This window comes from Cnephaeus nilssonii, assembly GCF_951640355.1.
Source record: "Cnephaeus nilssonii genome assembly, chromosome: 19".
Taxonomy (NCBI): domain Eukaryota; kingdom Metazoa; phylum Chordata; class Mammalia; order Chiroptera; family Vespertilionidae; genus Cnephaeus; species Cnephaeus nilssonii.
The window spans coordinates 28,917,376-28,944,978 of NC_137090.1; the positions used below are offsets into that span (position 1 = coordinate 28,917,376).

The following is a 27,603-nucleotide window of genomic DNA, read 5'->3' on the forward strand; positions in this document are numbered from 1 at the left end:
TCAGTGACAGTGTTTACTCTCAGCCACTTGGAAAAGGCCCAAGCGTTCTCACACAAGTCAGTTGAAAAGAACCGAGGAAATCAGAGCTAGAAGGCACCTGTTAGACCATCTAATTTGTCCCTCCACCAGCAGAGCTCACTTGTTCACAGCACACCCTCTGCATTTTGACCAGTACTCTCCAGCCATTTGTTATTTTTCCAGAGACTTGACTTGTTTTTTCAGTTCATCCTTTGTTTCAGTTATTTAAAAAAAAAAAAAAGAATGTGACTGCTCTTAACTTTAAAATTTTCCAGTTATTTTATATTTAGACTTTACTTTTGGAAGCTGTGATTTGCTAGTATGGCAGAGATTAATAGGCAGGTGGACTGTTTTCCTTGAGAATAACAAAAGGATTTAGTTGATAAGCAGTTGGATGTCTAATGGTAGCAATTATATGATCAGAATGTGATGGGAATGCAAGGCACATTTCAGAATGAAAATTAAGATTTTTAAGTTTGTGCGTTAAAAATTTTTTCTAGGTTAGAAAATGTAACAGGAAAGTTTCTTTGCTTTTATTAATCCTTTAAATATGATACCCTAAAAAAGAAAGGGTGGCCGAAACCGGTTTGGCTCAGTGGATAGAGCGTCGGCCTGCGGACTCAAGGGTCCCAGGTTCAATTCCGGTCAAGGGCATGTACCTTGGTTGCAGGCACATCCCCAGTAGGGGGTGTGCAGGAGGCAGCTGATCGATGTTTCTCTCTCATCGATGTTTCTAACTCTCTATCCCTCTCTCTTCCTCTCTGTAAAAAAATCAATAAAATGTATTTAAAAAAAAAAAAAAGAAAGGGTGTACAGAAATATGCACTCTGACCTTTTATTGGTAAGGATGTAAATTGGTTTATTCTTTTTTTGAAGGTAATTTAACAATATCTATTAAAAACATAAAAGATTATACATGCTAACTTGAGTTCCACTTCTAGAAATTTATCCTTTAAAAATAATCATTGTAGCATTGTTTATAAAAGTGAAAACCTCAACAGTGTTCATTGTTAGATTATATTATGACACATCATACAATTGATTCTTATACAACTATCCAAAACTAATGTAAGAAGCTTTTTAAATGTTAATATGAAATGGATTTATGATTGCTATTTTTTTAAATTGTGATAAAATATACAAAACATAATATTTAATATTTTAACCATTTGTAAATGTACAATTTAGAAGCATTAAATACAATTTTGTGTAACCATCATGACTGTCTAGATCTAAAACTTTATCATCCTTAACAAAAATCTGTATCCATTAAATAATACAGAATTCCTTCCCTCTCCCAGGAGATTTTTATATAGGACAGGGAATACTGCCCAGATACATAATTAAATTAAAAAGGAATATTGTAAAATAGTAGGAATACTATGATTCCACTGTGGTAAATTATTATATTAACACTAGAGGCCCGGTGCACGAAATTCGTGCCCGGGGGGTGTGTCCCTCAGCCCAGCCTGCACCCTCTCCAATTTGGGACCCCTCGAGGGATGTCCGACTGCCCGTTTAGGCCCGATCCGGTAGGGCCTAAACGGGCAGTCGGACATCCGGATCGGGCCTAAACGAGCAGTTGGACATCCCTCTCACAATCCAGGACTGCTGGCTCCCAACTGCTCGCCTGCCTGCCTGCCTCCCTGATTGCCCCTAACCACTTCTGCCTACCAGCCTGATCACCCCCTAACCACTCCCCTGCCAGCCTGATTGATGCCAAACTGCCCCCCTGCCAGCCTGTTTGCCCCTAACTGCCCTCCCCTGCAGGCCTGGTCACCCCTAACTGCCCTCCCCTGCAGGCCTGGTCCCCCCCAACTGCTCTCCCCTGCAGGCCTGGGTCCCCCCCCCAACTGCCCTTCCCTGCAGGCCTGATCACCCCCAACTTCCCTCCTCTGCCGGCCTGGTCACCCCTAACTGCCCTCCCCTGCAGGCTTGATTGCCCACAACTGCCCTCCCTTGCAGGCCTGGTCCCTCCCAACTGCCCTCCCCTGCTGGTCTGATCGCCCACAACTGCCCTCCCTTGCAGGCCTGGCTCCTCCCAACTGCCCTCTCCTGCTGGCCATCCTTGACCACATGGGGGCAGCCATCTTGTATGTTGGAGTGATGGTCAATTTGCATATTACTCTTTTATTAGATAGGATAGGATAAGTGTAGAAAAAATCTGGGAGACTGTCTATATTAAACTGTTAATGAGGACATTATGGGAGAATTTTACTTTTATATAATAAACTTTGATAATTTTTTCTTTTAAACAATGACTATGTGTAACTTTCTAAGCAGAAGAAAAAGAGATATACTTGAAGTATTGTACTAAAATGTGGTAATTTGGATGCCTCTGATTTTAGCTAACAAATAACAGACTTTCTATGTGGTTGCTGAATTATGAGTTCATGAACCTGAACACTCTATTAAAGTAATGATTTTTCTCTTCACAGCTAGAGTTGGGAAGACATCACTGATTATGTCTCTGGTCAGTGAAGAATTTCCAGAGGAGGTAAACGTTTTGATTTCTTTGCTATTTTTAAAATGTTTTAAATTTCTCAAAATTGAGCTAAAATGAAACAAATTCTGCCTTTTTGCATGTGCTTCCTTTCTGACAGTTGTGATTTTTTAAAAAGCTCATATTATTTTATACAAGACATCCCTGAAATACGGTGTAGGAGAAAGAGTCACGCTAGATCTGAGTTCACCTCAGTCCTTTGCATTTCCTATACTTTTGACCTTGGCTGGGATATTGTCATCTCTGTGCTTTATTAGTCTCATATGTAAAATGGGAGCTGAAAGGGATAATAGAAGTAATCTAATCTGTGTAATCCTTTCATTTGTGTGTGTGTGTGTGTGTATGTGTGTGTGTATGTGTGTGTGTGTGAGAGAGAGAGAGAGAGAGAGAGTTTCTTAAATATAAAATGTTGGTCATAAAACAGATGGGTATTCCTTTCGTTGAAGTTAGGACAAAAGGGCTGAATCCCCACCTGCCTTCCACCTGACACCCCCTAGTCTTTGAGGCATTAGAACTACTAGGATTCTGACACACATATTTGAAACCCTTTAATATTATCCACCTCCATCATTTTACAAATAGAGAAACTAATTCATTCTGCCTTTGCCTACTTACCTCAAAGGATTATTGTGGGTCTCAAATGAGATAAGCTTAATAATGGGAGTGCTACTAAAAGTAAAGTGGGTTTTATTATTACTGGCAACATATTTGTTTACATTTTGGAAGTTCCAGTATGGGGGATTGCTGGTTAAGGCCTTAACATAAAATCAGGATATTGTTATGTTATGGGGAATGGGATCAATGCAGATGGGATGAAAATTATTTCTTTTTATTTTCTTTCTTCACATTGCAGGTGTTATTAGTGCCACAATTTACATTTACCCCCCCCCTTTTTTTTTTTACTCTTACTTAGGAATATCTGTATAATTTCATTATTTAGACAGGAATATGATGTATGATATAATAGTGTTTTCAACAGTGGCCATATGACCATTCATTGTTTCTTCTGCTTTTTTTCCCTCTTAAGTAACATGGTTAAATAACTACTGCTTAATTTATGAAGTGAAGTGTATTTTCCTGTGTGGTTTACAGAATTAGCAACATTAATTATGATCGCCCAGGATGTAATACCTAAAAGTTTTCTATGATAATTTAACTTAGTTTAGAATTATCATTTTAGCATAGTCCTCTTGAGTGTGCATAAGGGATTTTTAATTGATTAAAAATCATCCAGTATTTCTAAAAAATGGGATCATTAAACATAAGGCTTATTCTGTTGCCAATGAGTTATCTTCGAGAAGAAATGAATTTTGATAACATTGTTTTATTTGAGGATTATTTTAGATTAATATAGTTCTTCATTTGTACAGTATGTCAAGCTTTCAACAAAATAGAATGAAAACATTAGATTTTACAATGTACAATTTAGGGGCATTAAATACATTCACAATTTTGTGTAGCCAACATCACTTTCTACATCTAAAACTTTTTTATCCTCAACATTTAAAAACCTAATGTTTAAAACACCAAATTAATTTAAGTACTGCATTAGGCTACATCAGATCTGAAGTATATCTTATATGTCCGGTGCCCACACAGGTAGAAATGTGCTTTTTTTAAAAAGTGGTTTGTCATATACCATTAATATATATTTGCATTTGTAGTAAAACACAAAAATAAGCATTTAAAAGTACAACAAATACCTGTAAAATAGGTATGGATGAAAGGGGCTAATAAATAGATACATTTACATAATCTGTTAACAATATTAATCAATCACATCCAAAGGTGGCTTATTTTTCTTCTATATTTGTTTTCAAATGAAGGTTCCTCCTCGGGCAGAAGAAATCACTATTCCAGCTGATGTCACCCCTGAGAGAGTTCCAACACACATCGTAGATTACTCAGGTAATGAATGACCTATTGTAGGTGAAGCTGTAGGGTTAGTTCAGTAATCCGAAAAAGGTACTTACTGAGGTTTAAAAAATATTAAACAAGAGTGGTCCTTCTCTAGCAGTAAATGATCATTTACCATTCTTGTTTCATTTATATCTTCCTGTCAATTCCTACCCCAGACCCACCTAAAGCCTCTATCTTGCAGTTCTCTTCCCTAATTTACTAAGGTGGGTTCCATAATGATGAAAAGGAAGGAGGAATGGTAAATGACAAGAAGTAGATAAGTCATTACCCTCCTTGAATTGGCATGTTTGCAGAGAGAAGTTCTGGGATAATTTGTTATCAGGCATGCTCTGATGATTTGGAAAGAGTTCTAAATTTCAGAATTTGTTGATTTCTAAATTTGTTCTTTAATTTTTCAGCCTCTGTCTTAAATAAAATAATAGTTAAAATAGTCGTCAAGTTGCTTACATTATATGATAGCACATCTGTATTGCTTCCTATAATATAAATTTTTTTCTAAACACTACTACTTGCTTTTTAATCATTAAATTATTGTGCTTTGTTCTGGGACTTTTTTTTTTTTTTGAAGAGTCAGTTGTAACATGTACCACTCTCATGAGTGATGTTGACAGTGGAGAAGCTATATGGAGGCAGGTGGTAGATGGGAAATCTCTGTACCCTTTACTCAGTTTTACTGTGAACCTAAAACTGGTCTAAACAATAAAATCTATTTTTTAAAATGGATATAACTACATTGTAATACTTTGTTTTGCCAAACTGGCATCTCATATAGCCTAAAAAATAAATGTTAGTACTGTGCAGTCGGAAACATGTGACTATTTGAACACTTGAAGTGTGGCTAGTCTAAATTGAAGTGTGCTCTAAGTGTACAATACAGTGAATTTAAAAGATTTAGTATGAAGCCAGAATATAAAATAGCTCATTAGTACTTTTTCTGAGTATATATTGAAATTTTAATTTTTTGATATTTTGGGTTAAGTAAAAGAGTAATTTTACCTGTTACTTTTCTTAAGGTGACTACTAGCAGATTGAAAATTACATATATATGCTTGCATTATATTTCTACTGGACAGCACTATGCTATATTAGAAGCTGAGGGGGGTGGATACTTTCTGCTACAGTCTCATAACTGTAGCTTAACTTATAGAATAATTTTTTTAGATAAGTATAGCCATATAATTAGATTCACTTCAGTATTAGAATTGGAGCCATAACCCATTGATTATTCAACATATGAAATATATTAAAAATGGCCAGTTATTTTAGCATAGTGTAAAGTGCAATTGAACTTATATATGATATTAGTTTGTATGTCAGAAATAACAGGCATTTGGGGGGAAAACATTTAATGTAAGATGATCTGAATTAATATGTCAATAATGGCTTTGCTCTTCATTTATGTGCTTCCTCCTCCTACCTATATCATACATATCTCGTGTACCTTGGTGTTAATAGGCACATCTACCCATTGAGACCAGTTCTGGTCAGAGATATACACTCGAGAGGGAATTCTTGACTCATCATTATCATGCTCTAGTTTTGCTTCTGGGGCCTGGTTAATATTACTCATATCTGCTATCTAGACCTTAAGCTTGTATTGCCCAGATTCTCATGTGACCTTTCAACCTTGTGTGGATAGATGCTTTGTCTGGGCTTCTGACTTTTCAGCACCCAGTCTTCTAGCTTGGGTTTCTGATCTCTTTTGCCTGACCTTGTCAACTCTGGGTCAGATGCCGGCCTAGATTTATAACACAGTGCCTTTTGCTCTTCTGTGTCTGAGTTATCCTCTTGTAAACCTGTCTTTCAGTGCCAGCCAGCTTCCTTATCACCCTTCCCTTCCCCTGGCCTGCCCTTGTCTTTGCCACCTAGTCTGGCACTATACCATGACTTAGGGAATAAGGGATGTTTATAGGGATGTTAGATGGGTGTTGCATAGATTTTAGCCTGGCCATTAGTTTTTATGGACATGTGTAAAATATGAATCTATTTTTTACTTTGTCATTTGTAGAAGCAGAACAGAGTGATGAACAACTTCATCAAGAAATATCACAGGTGAGTGCCTTGGCCTGTGTGGGTCAGTGGTTAGAGTGTCGGCCCGTGTACTGAAGGGTTGCAGGTTTGACTCTGGTCAAGGGCATGTACCTAGGTGGTAGGTTTGATTCCCGGCCCTGATCAGGGCACACGCAGGAGGCAACCAATCAATGTGTCTATCTCTCCAACCCTCCCTCCCTCCTTTCTACTCTCTCTAAAAATCAATGGAAAAAAATATCCTCAGGTGAGGATTAACCAAAAAACCCCAAAATCACAGATGAGTTAAAAAAATAGTAGTAGGTTTTTGTGGGAAAACAGTTATGATTCTAAGTCTTATTTTTTTATTCTCTCACTTATTTTGTTGTTATTGCTGAGTTTGAGAATGTATTTTTGCTGTAAGTCCTTATGAACTTTTTCCTCTTAGAGGCGTGCTAAGTTTTTCTTACTATTACAAAAATACTATTAATTTGTTCAATTTTCTTGTAGGCTAATGTCATCTGCATAGTTTATGCTGTTAACAACAAGCATTCTATAGATAAGGTATGACTATGACTTTTTTCACCATATTTAGTTAAATTTCAACGGGGGCACTTTCAAAATTGATCCCCAATTTATAATTTTAGGGGTCTAAAGGTCGGGTATTTTTCAAAGAAGATCCTATATGGCTTAGCTCTTGTTAATTTTCATTTTAGGTAACAAGTCGATGGATTCCTCTCATAAATGAAAGAACAGACAAAGATAGCAGGTATTTTTTTCTCCAACTTTGTATATTGAAAAATTTCAAACTTACAGAAAAGTTGCAAGAAGTAGTATAATAAACATCTATAAACACTTCACTTAAATCCACCAGTCGTTAACATTTTTCCACATTTGTTTTATCTATAGGTCTATCTACCTGTTTGCATACACACTCCTTTTTTGGAAGAAATGATTTGAGGCAACACAAATATTTGAGAGCAAAGTACAGAATAGAGCTCTGATTCATAATTTCAGACATTAAATATTTTGATAATTAATCTTGCATTTCTCTTTCTCAAACCAATACTTGAAAAGTCTCAGCTTTAGAATTCCTCTTCAACTGCACTGTATGTGCCTCTCACTTAGATGCCAATTTTATGAGGAATGACACTCTCCCTTGTCATTGATTGCTCATTGTGTGGGTATGTAAGAGCATGGGACTTGGAGGAAAGTGAACGACCTTTGAAATCTAGTTTGGCTGCTTACGATCTTTAAAGACTTTGACTTCAGCCCTGGCTGGCATTGGTCAGTGGGTAGAGCGTCAGCCTGTGCACCAGAGGGTCTTGTGTTCAATTCCCAGTCAAGGACACATACCTGGGTTGCAGATTTGATCCTGGCCTCCTGCGGGAGGCAACCAGTTGATGTGTCTCTCTCACATGGGTGTAACCCTTCCCCCACCCCCTCACCCCCTTCCACTCTCTCTAAAAATCAGTGGAGAAAATATCCTGAGGTGAGGATTAACAAAACAAACCAAAAAAGAGTTTGACTTCATTGAGCCTGTTTCCTCAACTGGAAGCAGAGATGAGGATAATACTTGTGGTTATTTTAAGAATCCAATGAAATAATGCATGTGTGAGTGCTTTATAAATTCTCTGAAAAACTAGGGATCTTCATTTATAATTTCTACAGAGAGATTTCTTTGAAATTCTTTGGAAGATATTTTCCCATTGGTTTTTAGAGTGGAAAGGAGGGGAAGAGACAGAGAGAGAAAAAAACACCAATGTGAGAGAGACACATTGATTGGTTGCTTTCCATAAGTGGCCCGACCAGGGCCGGGGACCAAGCCTGCAACCGAGGCACTTGCCCTTGATTGGAACTGAACCCTCAGGCTGACGCTCTGTCTGTGGAAACCAAATAGCTAGGGCTCTGCTTCTTAAAGAATACTTTCAGTCTTTTCTGTCTCAGGAGATCTACCCATTTTATCTAGCTAAAAACCTATGTTTTTTATTTTTATTTTTTGCCTTTTCCTCAGCCTCCATATCTAATCTAACAGCAGAATCATACCATATCACCCTATAAATATTTCACTATGTATCTCTAAAGATAACAAATGACTGCATTTTAAAAGGTCCATCAGATCATGTCATTACCCCAGTAGCTTCCCATTTTACATTTACAATAAAACCTACTCTCCTTACTACATCTGTAAGTCCTCATGTGTCTGATCTTTTCTCCTCTCCCCAACCCCATTTCATACCTCTTTTGCTCAGGACTCTCCAGCCATTCTCTCATTGTTTTTGTTTTTTGGACTAAACAAGATGTTTTTTTAGTTTGGGGTCTTTGTACATGCTGTCTCTTCTTACCGCCCAGCTCTTCCCTGGCTCTTCATATGGCAGATTCCATTTCATCCTTCACTCCTTGACTCAACTGCCACCTTGTCAGAAAGATTTTCCCTGATTATCACATATAATTAGTTCCCTTTCATTACTCTAGCCCATATCCCCTTATTTATTTTCTTCATAGTACTTAACACAACTGGAAATTGTCTTGTTTGTTTATTTGCTTATTGTCCATTTCCTAGTTACACTATTAGAATGGGGATGGACTTTGCCTTATGTCCTTAACGCCTACAACAGTACCTGGCTTATCATAGGTACTCAATAAGTATTTGTTGAATATGCTTTCTAGTGAGCTGAGCTGACTACAGTAGAGGGTTCATATTGGGGAGATTAAGTAAATCTTATTCGTTAGAATGGGTTAATGTACATTAAAATATAAATCTAACGTATGTTGTCTTCCTTAGTATTACAATGTGCCCTGTTTATTTCAGGTTGCCTTTGATATTGGTTGGGAACAAATCTGATCTAGTGGAATATAGTAGTATGGAGACCATCCTTCCTATTATGAACCAGTACACCGAAATAGAAACCTGTGTGGAGGTATGCCTTGTTTGATTTTGAAATTTACTATTGGTGAATTCTCACTAAATTGAGGTTGGGAATAGGAGGCTGGGGAGATGTAGGATGGAATAAATTTCCTGCTGTTTGTAAAGTCATGTAAACCAAATAAAACAGAGAACTTGAAGTTGGCCTCTTAGCTCTTTGTAGACAACCATCTTGTGATATCCACTAAGTAAAATGCTTTTTCAGTTTCTTCGAGGAATTTTATTACCTTACATTGGTGGTTTTTTAACTCTCATAATTGCTTCCAGATTGTAAAATTTTAAACTTTTTTTTTTAGTGTTCAGCAAAAAATCTGAAGAACATATCAGAGCTCTTTTATTATGCCCAGAAAGCTGTTCTTCATCCTACAGGGCCCTTGTACTGCCCAGAGGAGAAAGAGGTAACCCTTCCCCCGCCCCCTCACCCCCAACTCCCCAGTTTGTGTTAGTAGGGGCTGGAATGTGTAGGTACTAACTCTAATGTGGTAGTGATTTTTAGTAACTCTTTTAAGTATTGTTGTAAACTTCTGTGATTTAAATTTATTGTTTATTATACTTACATTTTCTACAAAGATATTTACATTAAATACTCAGAAAAGTATTCCAGATAAAATACTATTCAGGAACTGCCATTAGGACAAACAGGAGAATTGGCAATAGTAACAGCAAAAAGTTCAAAGACTTAGCTAATGGTCTAGTTGCTTTGCTACTATAAAGTCCAAAAACTTAAAAACATACACAAAGAAAGAACTTGTGTAGTTATTTGACATGGGTACAACATGTAATAAAACTTGAATACTCCCTTTTGTTTCATAGCTAAGAAATTCAATAATTCCTTAATGAAATATCTAAAATTGAATAATATTTTGCCATGTACTTTTTAAACTAATTATTTTTTATTTAAAATTCACATACCATAAAATTTACCCCTTTAAAGTATGCAATTCAGTGGTTTTAGTATATTCACACAGTTGTATGTTCATTACCACTGTCTAATTCCAGAACATTTCATCACTCCAAAAAGAAATCCTGTACCCATTAGTAGTTACCCCCATCCCCCCAACCCTGGGCAGTCTACTTTCTGTCTGTATGGATTTGCTTTTTGTGGACATTTCATATAAATGGATTCATACAGCATGTGGTCTTTCTGTTTGACTTCTTTCACCTAGCATAGTAATGTTTTCAGGGTACATCCATGTGGTAGCATGTATTAGCATTTCATTTCTTTAATGGCTAAACAATACTTTATTGTATGGATATGTTTCACATTTTGTTTATCCACTTACCGTATTTTCCGGTGTATAAGACGACTTTTTAACCCAGGAAAATCTTATACGCCCAGTCGTCTTATACGCCAGAAAATACAGTATCTATTGATGGACTTTTGGGTTGTTTTACATTTTATGGCTATCTATATATATAAAAGCCTAAGCGACTGTTCAACCGGTAGCTATGACTTCCACTGACCACCAGGGGGCAGATACTCAATGCAGGAGCTGCCCCCTGGTGTTCAGTGCGCTCCCACAGCGGAAGGGCTGCTCAACTGACCAACAGGCATGCAGTTCATGTCTCCCAGTCCCAGAATCAGGACTGACTGGGCACGAGGAGCAAGGAGCAAGGCTACGATGACAAACAGTGGCTATGCTGTCATGGGCGTGCCAGTATCACCCTAAGATGGGCGCATGGAGACCTCAGCAAAGCAGCAGCGAGCCTACTGGGCAGTGGCGGCAGGTGCAGTGGGGCCGGGATGAGCTATAGCAATGCAGTGCCCAGCCCCGGCTCAGGCTCCTCCCTGGCCACCTGCCACTTCTCGCACTACTTGGTGCTGTGCAGGATCAACAGGGATAGTGGGTTGAAGCCCAACAAGCTGGCGGGTAAGGCCAGGCTGCAGCAACACAGAAGTCCACTGATCCCCTCAGGCCAGGCCAAGGGACCCCACTGATGCACAAATCTGTGCACTGGGCCTCTAGTTGTGAATATAACTGCTATAAACATTAACACACAAGTTTGAACATCTGTTTTCAATTCCTTTGTATAATTAGGAATGAAGTTGCTAGATCACATGGTAATTCTATGTTTAACTTATTGAGGAACCACTAAATTGTATGAAGGTTCCAGTTTCTTCACCTCTTTGCCAACACTTGTTATTCCTTCCCCTCCACCCACTTTTTTTATATATTATTACTAGAGGCCCGGTGCATGAAATTCATGCACTCGGGGGTGGAGGGGAGGTTCCTCAGCCTTGCCTGTGCCCTCTTGCAGTCCAGGAGCCCTTGGGGGATGTCCAGCTGACAGTTTCGGCCCGCTCCCCGCCACCGCCGCTGCATTAGCCAGCCGTGAGTCTGGCTTCTGGCTGAGCAGCGCTCCTCCTTTGAGTGTCTGCCCCCTGGTGGTCAGTGTGCGTCATAGCAACCGGTCGTTCCACTGTTCGGTCTATTTGCATATTAGCCTTTTATCATATAGGATAGCCATAGTGGATGTGAGTGGTATCTCACTATTGTTTTGATTTGCATATCCCTGATGGGTAATGATGTTCAGCTTTTCTTGTGGTTATTTTGCCATTTGTATATCTTCTTTGGAGAAATGTCTGTTTAAGTCTTTTGGCTATTTCTTGAGTTATTTGTCTTTTTACTGTTGAGTATTTAAGAAATAAAAAGTTGTAGATATTTTCAGGAAAAGTTTATAGTATAGGTGAGTGGTTGGCAGCTTTAACCAGTGAGCCACATTTGGTCTGCCCCTTGTTTTTTGTATAACCTATGAGCTAAATACATTTTACATTTTCACTAGTATTATCTCTCTTTTTTCTTTTTGGTTTTTAGAGAGAGTGGAAGGGAAGGGGAGAGACAGAGTGAGAAAAGCATCAGTGTGAGAGAGACACATTGATTGGTTGCCTTCCTGGGTGGTGATTGAGCCTGCAACAGAGGTATGTGCCCTTTCAGTCCATAGGCTGATGCTCTAACCACTGAGCAAATGGCCAGGGCCAGGGCTGCATTTTTAAATGACTGAAAAAAAATCTAAAGGAGTAATATTTTGTGATATGGGAAAATTATGTGACATTTAGAATTTATAATTCATAAATAATGTTTTATTGCAGCACAGCCATCCTCATTCCTCTATGTTTGTCTATGGCTGCTTTCCTGCCACAAAGGCAGAGTTGAGTAGTTGCAGCAGAGCTTGTATGTGGTACTCACACTTCTCAGTGCTGAGTGCTGCTTCGCACACTGCTAATTGCACTGGCACAGTTATAACTTGACAGTATTTCAGTACCACATGTATCACTGTACTGTGATGTTTTATTTTGTTATCAGTGCTTTATCTATCATGCCAAAACAAGAAAAGAAAAAAGTCAATTTTTAGTTAGAAAAGCAGTTGTATGTTCTAAGCTCTAACTACAGTTCTGGCATTATTTTTTTGAGGGGGGGTGGTTACCTCAGTGTAAGCGCAAAAGAAATTTCCATATTTCATACTTCATTTGACTCTGCAGTTGAGGAGCTTCCACCCAGTCTTCAATCAGGACTCACTAAGCTGCAGTATAGTGACATGCTAGCAGGCGAAAATCAAGAAAAGAATCTAATATAATTCTACAAACACTTTCCAAGCAATGAATGTGCCCAATTAAAATTATATGTGTACGGTCCTAACCGGTTTGGCTCAGTGGATAGAGCGTCGGCCTATGGACTGAAGGGTCCCAGGTTCAATTCCGGTCAAGGGCATGTACCTTGGTTGCAGGCACATCCCCAGTAGGAGGTGTGCAGGAGGCAACTGATCGATGTTTCTCTCTCATCAATGTTTCTAACTCTCTATCCCTCTTTGTAAAAAATCAATACAATATATATATTTTTAAAAATTACATGTGTACAGATATGTATCAGTACTGGGAGTATGTAACTGTGCAAAAAGACATATTTCAAAGATAAAATATGTAAAATTTTGCCCTGACCGGTTTGGCTCAGTGGATAGAGCATCGGCCTGTGGACTCAAGGGTCCCAGGTTCAATTCCAGTCAAGGGCATGTACCTTGGTTGCGGGCACATCCCCAGTAGAGAGTGTGCAGGAGGCAGCTGACCGATGTTTCTCTCTCATCAATGTTTCTAACTCTCTATCCCTCTCTCTTCCTCTCTGCAAAAAATCAATAAAATATATTTTTTTTAAATTTTACAGATCAATATTAACAGATAAACATTGCAATCAATTTTTATGATAGGGAACACTAATTTTGAACCCCAACTTAGTAAAAAGTTAACTCTTTTAGAAGATTTTCATTCTTCTCATTAGTAGACCTGTATAGCAAATTTATACTGTTATTATTATATTTTGAATTTCATCAATAAAAATGTTGTGGAAATTTTATTCTCTCTTGCTATATAAGTACTTCCATGACATTCTTGATTTTTCCTGTTGGTTATTTGCTTTGTAGCCCTTTACATAAAAAGTGCTGACCTCTGGTATAAATAATTAACCTGAGTTATCCGTTAATCTGACCCTGATTTACTTTTCCTTAATCCTGGTTTACTGTTCCTTAATTGGAATGCTTCTTTCTAATTTACTCTTAATCCAGAATTTCCCAAATTCGCTTGATTGTAGCACTAGACATATTTGTTAAAAACACAGATGACATTATGATTCAGCCAGGAAATTTGATCTTATGATCAAGGAAATTTGGGAAGCAGTCTCATACTATAGAGATTTACCTCTGAGCCCTTAGCCTGCTGGTACATTAAATCGCCTTTGTTAGTTCTCAATTCTTTAGTTGCTTTTTACTTAGGCCTATTATTAGTTCTGCTAATCACCCCCACCCCTGCCACTTCCCCAATCACCTGAATAAAATACCACCATCTGTTATTCATTTCATAGGTGGATCTGCTTGAAGTCAAATCTGCAAATTTGGAGACTATCCCTTGTTTTACACAAGAACAAGCGTTGAGTCTAAGCTATACCAGAAGCTTCTATTTAGACGATAACAACCTTTAACACAGATTGGGATCAACAAAAAGATCATATTAAAATTAAGCCTGCCCCTGGCCAGGTGGCTCAGTTGGTTGGAGCATCGTTGGTACCCCAAAGGGTTGTGAGCTGGATTCCTGGTCAGGGCACATACAGAGATTGCAGGTTTGATCCTAGTCGAATACGGGAGGCAACCTCCCGTGGCCCCTACCCCTAGCCAGCCCTGCTCCCAATCAGCCCCCCCACCTCCACCCCAAAGGGGGCGGGGCCGGCCAGCCAACCTCCCACAGCTCCTCCCCTTGGCCGGGCCAGCCAGACCCCACCTGTGCACGAATTCGTGCACCAGGCTTTCTAGTATATAGATATGACTGGAAGAATGAATATTCTCTAAAGATGTACTTCTCTTGCCTATCCTTGGAGGATTTGTGGTCATGAGGGGGATGTTTGATCATACCAAAAATTGGTCCTCATTTACTTAAAAAGGTTTGAGTATAAAAATAAATGGCTTTGCTTTAGTTCATTTTTCACGCTGGTTGTATTTGCTGTTACGTATTTGATGGTGAGAACAATCAGAATTATTCTTAGCCTTACTTATGAAAATCATATTTAAAAATCCAAGCTATTTTAATTAAAACAGTTGTTTCTTTTCTCATTGACTTCTAGATGAAGCCAGCCTGTATAAAAGCCCTTACTCGTATATTTAAAATATCTGATCAAGATAATGACGGCACTCTCAATGATGCTGAACTCAACTTCTTTCAGGTAACCTTCCTCTTTTTCTGGTGTTTGTGTGCCTTGTTTTTGTGTGTTTGAGGGGAGGGGTGGCTGAGAAAAGCTATCAGAATTTATTAGCTTAAACAGTGATATGTTGATAAACTTGAGTCTGTTTCATGTAAAAAGTATCTTTCATATCAAGCTATTTAAGTCTTTGTTTATGGTATAAAACTCTCTTTTGCATAGGAATCAAGGATACTCTTTGATAGCGTTATTTCATGGTACACAATGGATGTGTATTAAGGATGATGAAATCTGAACTCTGAGTTATTTTTCTTTCTTGGTTTTGTATAACATAGCTTCACAAAGAGCCTTGTGTTTTAGAAATGTGATGGGGAGAGTAGGGAAGGTTTCTTTCCTTCTAAGTGACATATTTTACATAAATAATACAAGGCAGAAACCATCCTAATTTATAATTTGTTTTTTTCGGTTACAACTCATTGATTTAATATTGCTTTTTAGACTAATGTTTTTATATATTGTATATATAATGCTGATTTTTGTTGTGGTTTTTTGTTGTTGTTTTTTGTGTTTTTTTTCCCTAGAGAATTTGTTTCAACACTCCATTAGCTCCTCAGGCTCTAGAAGATGTCAAGAATGTAGTCAGAAAACATATAAGTGATGGTGTGGCTGATAGTGGATTGACACTGAAAGGTGAGTGAATGGTGTTCTTTCCCTTTTTGAACTCGATAATTTCAAAATTTGGTATAAGGTCTTTATAGCATTATTTATACTTTAAGGAAATGTTAGTTTTACTCATATATCTGAAATCTAACTTGGACATGTAGGAGTTGGAATAGACGGGCAATTTGGTGGGGATAGTTATCTTCACTGTCAGCATAAATTAGAGGAAGGGAAGTTGGTGGGATCTCAGGAATGCTGACGTCCACCTGAAGGAAAAAGATTTCTGGAACAAACAAATTTATCTTAAAGTTCTTCTGATTCATAAGCATCCTTTAAGTAGAAATTATTTTTAGGGAAGACATTTTGCCTATCAGTCAGATTTACCAAGTATACAATGTTCCCCGTAGAATGTGTGATAGAACCACAGTAAAATAAGAAATGAAATTGAAAACCAGAACTTTTCATTATAAAACGCAAAGATCCATAACACAATTTCTTTTGTTTTTATCACCTAACTTTGTGAATGTCAGTGTATTCCTTGGGAAATGTTTTGGCCCTTTCTTCCGGTGCCATCTCTTGCTGACCTGGGTATATATATATGAAGTGATTCTGAAATCAGCTCTGTTTTTATTGAGACACTTGTGAATTTTGTTTTGATTTGACCTTCAGTATGCAAAACTATTAAGCCTAGGTTAATGAATGTAGTGCTAGCCATTATGTATTGCATGCTTTTCTCCCATGTGAGTCTGTGCCCTTTTTCACATCAGCTGTGCTTACGAATTCATTTTATTTCAGGTTTTCTTTTTTTACACACACTTTTTATCCAGAGAGGGAGACATGAAACTACTTGGACTGTGCTTCGGCGATTTGGTTATGATGATGACCTGGATTTGACACCTGAATATTTATTCCCCTTGTATGTACCTTTGGCTTTCTAATTGATTTTACTTGCCAAGTATTTTAAAGTTTTATTTAGCACATAGGTAGGCTTTGGGGTACTCAGGAATAATTTAGATTTATAGAGAGATTTGAAACAAGGTTTCTCAACCTCGGCTCTATTGACATTTTGGTCTGAATGATTCTTTGCTGTAGAGTCTGTCCAATCCTATCTAATAATAGAGTAACAAGTAAATTACCATCACTCCGCTACGCCCACGATTGGGCGGCGGGAGGCTGGGGGGCGGGACTCGGGGTGGCCTATCCGGCCATTGAGAGGCACGGATCCGCTGCCACTGAGAGGCGCAGGGGGCGGGACTCCCGCCCCCTGTGCCTCTCAACGGCCAGATCCTCGGCTGCTGAGGGGGCCTGCCGCGGACACCCAGCTGCACCTCTCAACGGCAGGGTAGCCAGGTGTCCGCGGCAGCCCCCCTCAGCGGCCGTTGAGAGGCACGGGGCGGGAGTCCCGCCCCCTGCGCCTCTCCACAGCAGGGTAGCTCCCCTCAGCGGCCACGGACCATCAAAAGTGGCGGAGCTGGGTGCCTGTCTGCTCCGGCACCAGGTCTTTCAGAAGCCTCCGCCGAGCCGGAGGCTTCTGAAAGGCCTGGTGCACCAGCAGACAGGCACCCAGCTTCACCGCGAAAAGCGAAAGCGTGTAGGGGACCCTACACATGCATGATTCAATCATGCACTGGGCCTCTAGTGCATTATAAGATTTTTAGCACATCCTTAGATGCCAGTAACACCTCCTCCCCCAAGTGTAACAAATGAAAATGTCTAGCATCTCTAGAAGTCACCAAATGTTCCATCAGGAGTGAAATCATCCCCAGTGGAGAGCCACTGATTTATAGAATGGCTCAGACTTTCCTTTTCTTCTCGTGGAGAATACAAGTGTGTGTTTTTTTATTGGTGTGTTGTTGTTTTTTTAACATATCTTGATTGATTTCAGAGAGGAAGGAAAAGGGGGATGTATATATAAACACCAATGGTGAGAGAGAATCATTGACCGGCTGCCTCCTGCACGCCACACACTGGGGAATGAGCCCCCAACCCAGGCATGTGCCCTGACCGGAAATCGAACTGTGACCTCCTTCCTGGATCGTAGGTGGACGCTCAACCACTGAGCCACACCAGCCAGGCTGCAAGTATTTTTAAAATTTTATTCTACCGAGAAAAAAGATAAAAGATGCTAGACAAACTGTTTTTAAAGTCAGTAGGTGAGAAGTATATTAGTTAACTTTTTTTTTTTTTTTTAGCCTTTCTCCTTCTTAAGGTTTATAGCCTGTTCTTAGCTCAGGATAAAAATAAGCATTTTTTCCTAAACAAGCAGTCTATTTGTGGTTATTTTTCTTTAAATAGTGCTGTGTTTACATTCTGTTTGTTTAAAAATGGACCCAGCCCATCTGGAGTGGCTCAGTCGGTTGAGCATCATCCCATGCACCAAAAGGTTGCCAGTTCGATTCCTGGTCTGGGCAAATATCTGGGTTGCAGTTTGGTCCCCAGTTGGGGCATATATAGAAAGGCAACTGATCAATGTTTCTCTCTCTCTCCTTCCCGCTCTTCCTCTCTCTAAGCGTGTCCTTGGGCAAGGATTAAAAATAATGATAAATAAATAAAAATGAGCCCAGTGTCACCCCAAAACAGGAGACTGCCTTGCTGTAGGATGCCACTCCTGTAACAGGGAAGTGACTTCCCAAGATCTGGCCTTTGAAGCTTTGGACTTTCTTCTTTACTTTTTCAGCAGCATGTAATCTTCATGTTGTCCTTTTTTATTTTAGCATAGCACCCCTATGCTAAAATAAAATATGCAGAACTAGTATGTAAGGGTTCAAAGGGACTTTGCCATTTGTTTCTTCCCCTATCATTAAGGAAGCAAAGTTCTTTCTGGTTGGATTCCTGGTCCATTAATCAGTTCTAACTTGAAACTTCTCTTGTCAAAGTTATTAAATTAAATTTTGGCTCCAGTGAATTTCCAATATTGAATGAATGAATGAATTTGTCCGTGACATTTTCGTCAAGATTTCTTTTCTGTACCCTTTATGTGGGTAGATAAATTCTACAAGCTTATTGCTTCCTTAAGTATGACAGTGAGAAAACTCCCATCTCTTATGGCTCTGTGGCTCTATTATCTCTTTCAATGTCTTTATTTCTCTGCCTTGAATTTTCTGCAAAATAGCCACTTGGAGTCACCACTTGAATTTTTCTAGCTTTCTTATTAAACTCTGCCTCTGTCCTTCACACTGTTGCTAGATTGAATAGGTATATAAATACAGATGTAACCTTGGCACTTCCCTTCAAGACAGGATAAAGCCCAAGCTTCTTAACATGGTACATGAGGTCATTCCTGATCCGCTCATGCTCACTCCCTGCCTTCATTCTAGAAATAAATACGAAAATATTTATAGTCCACCAATCATATTTTCTACCCATGGTATTTCCACTCTCTCCCTCCCTCTCCCCTCAACCTAATTAATTCCTCTTATCCTTCAAGTCTCAATTCATTTGACAGTTTCTCTCAGCAGCACTGACACCTTCACATCCCCAGGCCAGAGACGTTCCAATTCACGTGGGCTTCCCGAACATCCTTACCTTGCCCATACTTGTCCCATTCTGTTGCAATAGTAAAGTTATCTGTGGTCCATCTCCCACTTGGATGCGGTTTCTTAGAGGGGAGAAGCCTGTCTTGTTTTTGTGTCCCTAGTACCTAGCTCAGTGCATTTGATAAATGTTTATTGAACTAAATTTAGGGTGAATCAAAAAGGTCAAATCGGGCAGAAGTAACATCTCTTTACATCATTTTCAACTCATTACCATGTTGACATAATTATGACTCACAATTTGTTTATAGAGGAGGAACAAACCTGTTAATGGTTTAACCAGTATTATTTATAAAATTTTTATTTCAACCTGCCCTTCAGATATTTAAGAACACTTTACATGTCAACTCGGAATGAGCATTATTTTTTGACCCTGAGGCTTGCCAGGCCACTCTAGTCTCCAGCAAGGATATTGTGTGAGTGGTGTTTTCCCACAAAAAGACTTGTTGCAGTTTTATATTCATTTCTTAAGTTAAATTTCAATATTTGATTAATGATTTGTTTTACTCTTAAATTTTTTCATCAACAGGCTAAAAATACCTCCTGATTGCACTACTGAATTAAATCATCATGCGTATTTGTTTCTCCAAAGCACCTTTGACAAACATGATTTGGTAAGCTCTTAGCTGTAATTTTCCATGATAAAATGTTTTTCAGTGAGTGATTTAACTCTGTTCCCTTAGCTTTGGGGTACTCATGTCACGTAGCCAAAAATTGCTTAAACTCTCTTAAGTTAAACTAGCAAAAATACTCTTATTTTTATTGTTTTCTCAAGATGAAAAAGTCTAGTTTATAGACTCTTGTATACGTTTTCTTATAAACATGTAAGACATTTTCTTGATAAAATGTAAAATTTCGTTTCATATGTTAGTTTTTAGAAGCATAGTTTTACTAGACGAGGGGCTTTCGTGTTTGGGAATTATTCTCTTAGATATCTAAACATTATGTATACTTCCTTGTGTATCTTCAGGATAGAGACTGTGCTTTGTCACCTGATGAGCTTAAAGATTTGTTTAAAGTTTTCCCTTACATACCTTGGGGGCCAGATGTGAATAACACAGTTTGTACAAATGAAAGAGGCTGGATAACCTACCAGGGATTCCTTTCCCAGTGGACGTGAGTATAGAGCTCACCTGTTTGCTCTAGAATTATCACTACTTTAAAATTATGTTGCATTATGTTAATCATTTTGTAAGTTTTTCAGATCTTACTAGGTGTTTCAATCATAATAAGCAGGATTGATAGTGAAGGGATCTGTTTGCTTTTGGATGATGTACATGGAAACAGTAATAAGTCTTATATCAAAAGTGAGCTAAATTTTAATCCTTTTTTTATTAAGAGAATTGGTAACATCATTGCTATTGTAAAATTCTTTACACCTTTAGAATATGGGAAGAGCATATTTTACTTGGCACTGAAGACTTAAGGGTTTTCATTGTTTGTCACGCACTCTTAGTGAGGGTTTGTCTACAGTCTGGGTATAGCCTAGTAGACATTGTATTTAAGGTGCTAAGGAAATCCTCTGGTCATATATGAGGACATAATTACTTTAATCTTGGTGAGACTAACTTTTCTTAATACCAGAATCTATTCTTTTTTCAAATCATAAAAAGACTACCTAATTTCAAGTAATTAGGTAAGGATGTTGTGTGAGTGGTGTTATCCCACAAAAAGACTTGTACCTTTTAGTTATTTTTGCTCCGTTCACAAACCTTTTCAGATTAATTATCATTAAGTGCTCAACTAGCCAGTATTTGCAGAGTACTATGTAACTTGGGAAGCAAATTATTTTCAAAAATCCCTGCTCTAGATTTACCAGCAGCTCACTGCTCATCTATGAGGACTTGCTCTCTCTGGGCAGGTGAGATATGGAATCCCCCCACATCTTGCATTCTCCTCCTTTCTCTGTCTTAAGAATGAAGTGTAGAAAGAGCCATGGTTGGGCGCATGGGAAATTAAAGCAGCCTGACAAAACTCATCTGCATCTGGTGGTAAAATTATTTGAGCTATTGGAATTTTTTTTTCTATAAATGTTCATTGAGGAACTTTTCACATTTTAAACTCTTCTATTTCTTAGGCTCACGACCTATTTAGATGTACAGCGGTGCCTGGAGTATTTGGGCTACTTAGGCTATTCAATATTGACTGAACAAGAGTCTCAAGCTTCAGCCATTACAGGTAAGTAAATATAATTAGTAAAAAAAAGTTAGAAACATTTTGAAGGTTCCACTTTCATATGTAAAAAGAGTGAACATGAATATATCTTTGCTAGTCTTCCATGTCTACACTCTTATTTGTTTTCCTTGTGATTTGATCATTCCTTTTGAGTTAAGATGCTTGATTTTATTGTTTATCAAAAAAGAAAGCATAGGTTTTACTTCTAGTTTACCCCTGAGACTACTCCACTGATGAAAATCAGGGGGAGCCACCGGCATTAAAAATATAGTTTGTCCTGTGTTTTAATTTTCTTTGAGCATTAAAACAATGCATATTAACACATGAACCTGATATTGCACTGATTGTACATCTCTCAGCTTTGTAACCATTTTCCACATTCATAAATTTTTCACAAATTTTATAATTCTTGCCAGGCAATGTCCTCCACTTAAAGAAAACCCATAGGAATGAAAATAACACATTAGGGAACTGATATATCAAGAGTTTCTTATATCCCAATTGAGGGGGTGAGGGGGGAATGCCGTATCTTACAGGAAGCCCCAGCACAAGAAGACAGCCAATCTTAAATTGATGGAGCCCTTTAACGTCCTTAACCAATTAACAGTATTTTAGTTCATCATCAAAGAGTAAGGAACTAATTGCTAGCCAGCATGAAGTTTTTTTCATACAACAAAATACTGTGGAGAGAAACCAAGATGGCGGCATAGGTAAACACCTAAACTGCTGCCTCGCACAACAATTTCAAAACTACAACTAAAAAACAAAACTAACATCATCCAGAACCACAGGAAAGCTGGTTGAGTGAAAATTCTACAACTAGAAGGAAAAAGGAAAGCACACGGAGAATCAGAGGAGCTGCAAAAGGCTGAGGTACGGAGACACGCGCGTGGGCGGCTGAGTGCCTGGCTGGCTTTCTCCTTCGGGAAGGAGACAAAAGCTCCCGACTGCGCTGAACCCCATTTCCAACTGCACTGAACCCCAGTTCTGGGCGAGACCCTGGGGACCCAGGCTTATACAGGGGGAATCTGGACTGTCAGGCAGAAACTCAGGGGAGCCGTGAAAGGCAGAGGTCTAGAGGCGCACGCGCACGAGTGCGCGAAGAGAGGACTGACTGCTGAGTGCACCACTGGCTTTCTCTAGTGGCTGGGAAACGGAAGCTCCCCACTACGCTGAACTCCAGTTCTGGGATAGAATCTGGGAATCCTATTTGAAGAAATAATGACCAAAAACTTCCCCACCTGGTGAAAGAAATAGACTTACAAGTCCAGGAAGTGCAGAGAACCCCAAACAAAAGGAATCCAAAGAGGACCACACCAAGACACATCATAATTAAAATGCCAAGAGCAAAAGACAAAGAGAATATTAAAAGCAGCAAGAGGAAAAGTTAATTACCTACAAGGGAGCACCCATATGATTGTCAGCTGATTTCTCAACAGAAACTATGCAGGCCAGATGGGAGTGGCAAGAAATATTCAAAGTGATGAATAGCAAGAACCTACAACCAAGATTACTCTACCCAGCAAAGCTATCATTCAGAATTGAAGGTCAGATAAAGAGCTTCACAGATAAGAAAAAGCTAAAGGAGTTCATCACCACCAAACCAGTATTATATGAAATGCTGAAAGGTATTCTTTAAGAAGAGGAAGAAGAAAAAGATAAAGATAAAAATTATAAACAACAAATACATATCTATCAACAAGTGAATCTAAAAATCAAGTGAATTAAAAATCTGATGAACAGAATAAACTGGTGAATATAATAGAATCAGGGGCATAGAAAGGGAGTGGACTGAAAATTCTCAGGGGGAAAGGGGTGTGGGGGTGCGGAAAGAGACTGGACAAAAACCATACACCTATGGATGAGGACAGTGGGGGGGAGGTAAGGGCTGAGGGCGGGGGGGGGGGGGGGAACCGGGTGGAGGGGAGCTAAGGGGGGGAAATGAGGAACAATTGTAATAATCTGAACAATAAAGATTTATTAAATTAAAAAAAATACTGTGGACATCTTTCTATATCACTAATCGACTTTTATATATCTTTGATGCTAAATAATGTATCATCATATGGACATTCTATAACTTATTTAACCCATAACTAATGTGTGTTTTTTATCATTTTTGCCTCTGGTGAGCTTTGTTGCAATTGAATCTTTAGCTATAGCTTAAGGTCTCTTTACCTCAAAAAGAGATGCCCCATTTCTCTGCTGATACAGCATTGCTTCCTGGCCTGCCTCCTTTACAGATTTCCATTGGAAAGGCCAGTTAACCCCAGAGTGCATATCCCTTTGCCACTCATAGATCCAAGAGAGTGTATATTCCAGAGAGCATCTTTTAGCTTGTAACTCGTTATGACAATAACTTATCACAGGAAAAAAAATAGGTGAGATATAATGTTGGCTATATTTATTGTCATTTTAATTCATTTTTAAGATATCATTTTCCTTATGAAATGTATTATTTTATTATTAAACTAGAGGCCCAATGCACAAATTTGTGCACTGGTGGGGTCCAGTCGGCCTGCCCCGATGGGGGCTGATCGGGGGCAGGGCTGGCCAGGTCGGGGGGCTGCGGTTGTTCCGGTCATTCGGTCGTTCTGCCATTTGGTCGCTGGGCTTTCATTATATAGGATAAATTTCATTTCGTTACTAGAAGTTCACTTTACAGCCAACTTTTCAGAAATGCATCTTTTCCACTAAGTGAGGCCCTTCTGTATCATATTTAGTACTTTATTTCACACACAGCTTGACTGTTGTACAGTATGTTTATTTATTGATAAGGGAAAAGTAGCAATACCCTCTTTTGCAGAAGGTAAATGAAATTCAGTGAGTCTAAGTGGTACATAATTAGTTTTTCTTTTATTTTTAGTAACAAGAGATAAAAAGATAGACCTTCAGAAAAAACAGACTCAAAGAAATGTGTTCAGATGTAATGTCATTGGGATGAAAAACTGTGGGAAAAGTGGAGTTCTTCAGGCCCTTCTTGGAAGAAACTTAATGGTGAGAAAAATACAATTTTATCCTACAAATTTTTATAGTCATGAGTTTACATAATTTTTATAGCTATTAACCTTTTTAGGTAATTATATAACTCAGTGACCCATGTATAGTATATTAGTATAATCTAAAGTGTAACAATAGCCCTAACTGGTTTGGCTCAGTGGATAGAGTGTCAGCCTGCGGACTGAAGGTCCCAGGTTCGATTCCAGTCAAGGGCATGTGTCTTGGTTGCGGGCACATCCCCAGTGGAGGGTGTGTAGGAGGCGGCTGATCGATTTTTCCCTCTCATCAATGTTTCTAACTATCCCTCTCCCTTCCTCTCTGTAAAAAATCAATAAAATATATTTTTTTAAAAAAATAAAGTGTAACAGTAATTCTGTTGAACTAGAGTTATCTTTGCTTGTTTATTTCTTTATTTTTAATATGCTTTTTTTCTTTTTTATTGAATTTATTGGGGTGACATTGGTTAATACAATTATATACGTTTCAGGTGTACAATTCTATATAACTAGAGGCCCGGTGCACGAAATTCGTGCACGGAGGGGGGTTGTCCCTCAGCCCAGCCTGTACCCTCTCCAATCTGGGACCCCTCAAGGGATGTCCGACTACCCTCTCACAATCCAGGACTGCTGGCTCCCAACTGCTTGCCTGCCTGCCTTCCTGATTGCCCCTAACCACTTCTGCCTGCCATCCTGATCACCCCCTAACCACTCTGCTGCCAGCCTGTTTGCCCCCAACTTCCCTCCTCTGCTGGCCTGGTTACCCCTAACTGCCCTCTCCTGCAGCATTGATCACCTCCAACTGCCCTCCCTTGCAGGCTGGGTGCCTCCCAACTGCCCTCTCCTGCTGGCCATCTTATGGTGGCCATCTTGTGTCCACATGGGGGCAGGATCTTTGACCACATGGGGGCAGCTATATTGTGTGTTGCAGTGATGATCAATCTGCATAGTACTCTTTTATTAGATAGGATAGAGGCCTGGTACAGGGGTGGGGGCCAGCTGGTTTGCCCTGAAGGGTGTCCCGGATCAGGGTGGGGTTCCCTTGGGGCGTGGGGCGACCTGAGTGAGGGGCCTGTGGTGGTTTGCAGGCGGGCCACGCCCCCTGGCAACGCAAGCGGAGGCCCTGGTATCTGGAATTTATTTTCCTTCTACAATTGAAACTTTGTAGCCTGGAGCAGAGCCAAGCCTGGGGCTCCCTCCGAGGCCTGAAGCCATTTGTGTTGGGGTTATAATTGAAACTTTGTTGCCTTAAGCGGGTGATCCCGGCCAGGGTGTGTGGAAAGCTTTGCTTCCCCTGTTGCCAGCGGCAACCCTGGCCTGCTCTCTCAAGCTCCATTCTGCCGCCATTTGTTTGAATTTGTTTACCTTCTATAATTGAAACTTTGTAGCTTGAGTGGAGGCTTAGGCCTGCAACGGCTGGCAGAAAGCTTGGCTTCCTCTGTTACCTAGGAAACCTTGCTCTCTGTGGCTGTAGCCATCTTGGTTTGGGTTAATTTGCATACTCGCTCTAATTGGATGGTGGGCGTGGCTTGTGGGTGTGTCGGAGGTATGGTCAATTTGCATATTTGTCTATTATTATATAGGATATGTCATCTGTATATTTTATTATTGTTCACCACTCTATCTTTGGTTTTTTATGTTGGCTATCATTTTTCTTTTTTTTTTAACCAGTGTTTAGATGAGAATTAAATGAATATACTTGTGAAAGTCCTAACAGTGCTTGGCATGAAGTAAATATACAATAAAGACTTAGAATGGAATGCTGAAATCCCATTCTGACTGCTGCTTTGAGTAAGGAGATTGACGTATTTCCAGATGAGTCTCATATCAGATAAAATTATAGTATAATGAGAAGTGCCAGCAGGCGGCTCTGGAATACAGTTTCAATAATGTAGTTTACTGCCTTTTCAGTCACTGCCTTCACTTAGTGCTGAGCAAATGCATCTTTTGTTTTAGACCTTAAGAACTAAGAAACATAAAGTCAATACCTCCTTTGTACTGAAAAATAATACATAGTGCAGGGAAGAATGCCCTTTTATTTGACAGACCCACAGGTATATGTATTGATGACAACTAGTTGCTGTAATATCTTACTATAAATATTAAAATTTTTGGTTGTTTTCAGAGGCAGAAGAAAATTCGTGATGATCATAAATCCTACTATGCGATTAACACTGTTTATGTATATGGACAAGAGAAATACTTATTGGTAAGAAGTTTTCTGGTATATAAAGATTATTAATTATTACGTATATTTTAAAAGACTCTTTGGAAACTAATTGGGTTTAATTTAATGGCTGTATGTGGAACTTTCATGTGATTTTTTTTCCCCACCTGGCTTATTCATTGGAATTAATTTTAATTCCCTTGATATGTATGGTGATTACAAGGGTATAGCTATAAGTAAAAATTCATCTATTTGTGTGTTTAATTGTATGTTATACTACAATAAGAAAGTAAAAATATTAACTCTTCTTTACTTTTTCTTGCCCTTTTATTTTAAAATATAATCCTCTACTGTTAAGTAGAAATTAATATGAAAACCTTAGTGCAGGTGCTTGATAGTGTGTCTATAATCAGAATTGAGTTGTATCTGTTTAGCAGGGAAGGAGTATATTTAACAAATGTGTGAGCCTAAGAAAAATGAATGAAAGAAGGGTATAACTGAAAAGATACTATGAAATGCAGTAGAAAAAGATTATATGTTCTCTTTTGACCCAGTCAGATTTCATTTTGAACACTGGTTGACCATTGATTAGCTGTGTTACCTCAGGCAAGTGGCTTACTCTCTCTGAGCCTGAGTTTCTTAAGTTAGCTAATATTAGAAACTGCTAACAGGTTCTGCCAGACAAATGATCACTTTAATTTTACTCTATGATAAAAGTTTTTTGCCAGTTTCTTATTAAACTTTATTTATCTCCTATTCTTTACCTGTGTACTCAGTAAATATTGCTGACTGTTAATCTTCCTGTTTTTATTCTTACAGTATTATTTGTAAATTAGCATCTTTCACGTCTGAATGTTCATGTTATCATAGTGTTTTATTTGGAGTATATTTAGTCACTTCTGACTCTACACTTCCCTTTCTTCTCAACAAAGAGGCACTATCTTCTATAACTCAGTCCTGAATTTTACTTTGTTGGATTATTATCATAACATAGATATTTCTTTACAAGTTTTATAGTTA

At 38.8% G+C, this 27,603-nt stretch overlaps 1 protein-coding gene across 8 annotated transcripts in view; it reads left to right on the plus strand.

The window, feature by feature from the left end:
- Positions 1 to 27,603, plus strand: part of RHOT1 (ras homolog family member T1) — a 61,265-nt gene that overhangs the window by 15,217 nt on the left and 18,445 nt on the right. For all 8 annotated transcript variants that reach the window (XM_079799207.1, XM_079799210.1, XM_079799209.1 and 5 more), the window contains exons 2-16: positions 2,457 to 2,515; positions 4,348 to 4,429; positions 6,450 to 6,493; positions 6,959 to 7,012; positions 7,165 to 7,217; positions 9,261 to 9,369; positions 9,671 to 9,772; positions 14,978 to 15,076; positions 15,634 to 15,742; positions 16,508 to 16,628; positions 19,775 to 19,859; positions 20,216 to 20,361; positions 21,323 to 21,423; positions 24,287 to 24,417; positions 26,542 to 26,625. In XM_079799207.1, coding sequence (XP_079655333.1) covers positions 2,457 to 2,515; positions 4,348 to 4,429; positions 6,450 to 6,493; positions 6,959 to 7,012; positions 7,165 to 7,217; positions 9,261 to 9,369; positions 9,671 to 9,772; positions 14,978 to 15,076; positions 15,634 to 15,742; positions 16,508 to 16,628; positions 19,775 to 19,859; positions 20,216 to 20,361; positions 21,323 to 21,423; positions 24,287 to 24,417; positions 26,542 to 26,625 — 1,379 coding nt within the window. The remainder of the gene's footprint in view (positions 1 to 2,456; positions 2,516 to 4,347; positions 4,430 to 6,449; positions 6,494 to 6,958; positions 7,013 to 7,164; positions 7,218 to 9,260; positions 9,370 to 9,670; positions 9,773 to 14,977; positions 15,077 to 15,633; positions 15,743 to 16,507; positions 16,629 to 19,774; positions 19,860 to 20,215; positions 20,362 to 21,322; positions 21,424 to 24,286; positions 24,418 to 26,541; positions 26,626 to 27,603) is intronic.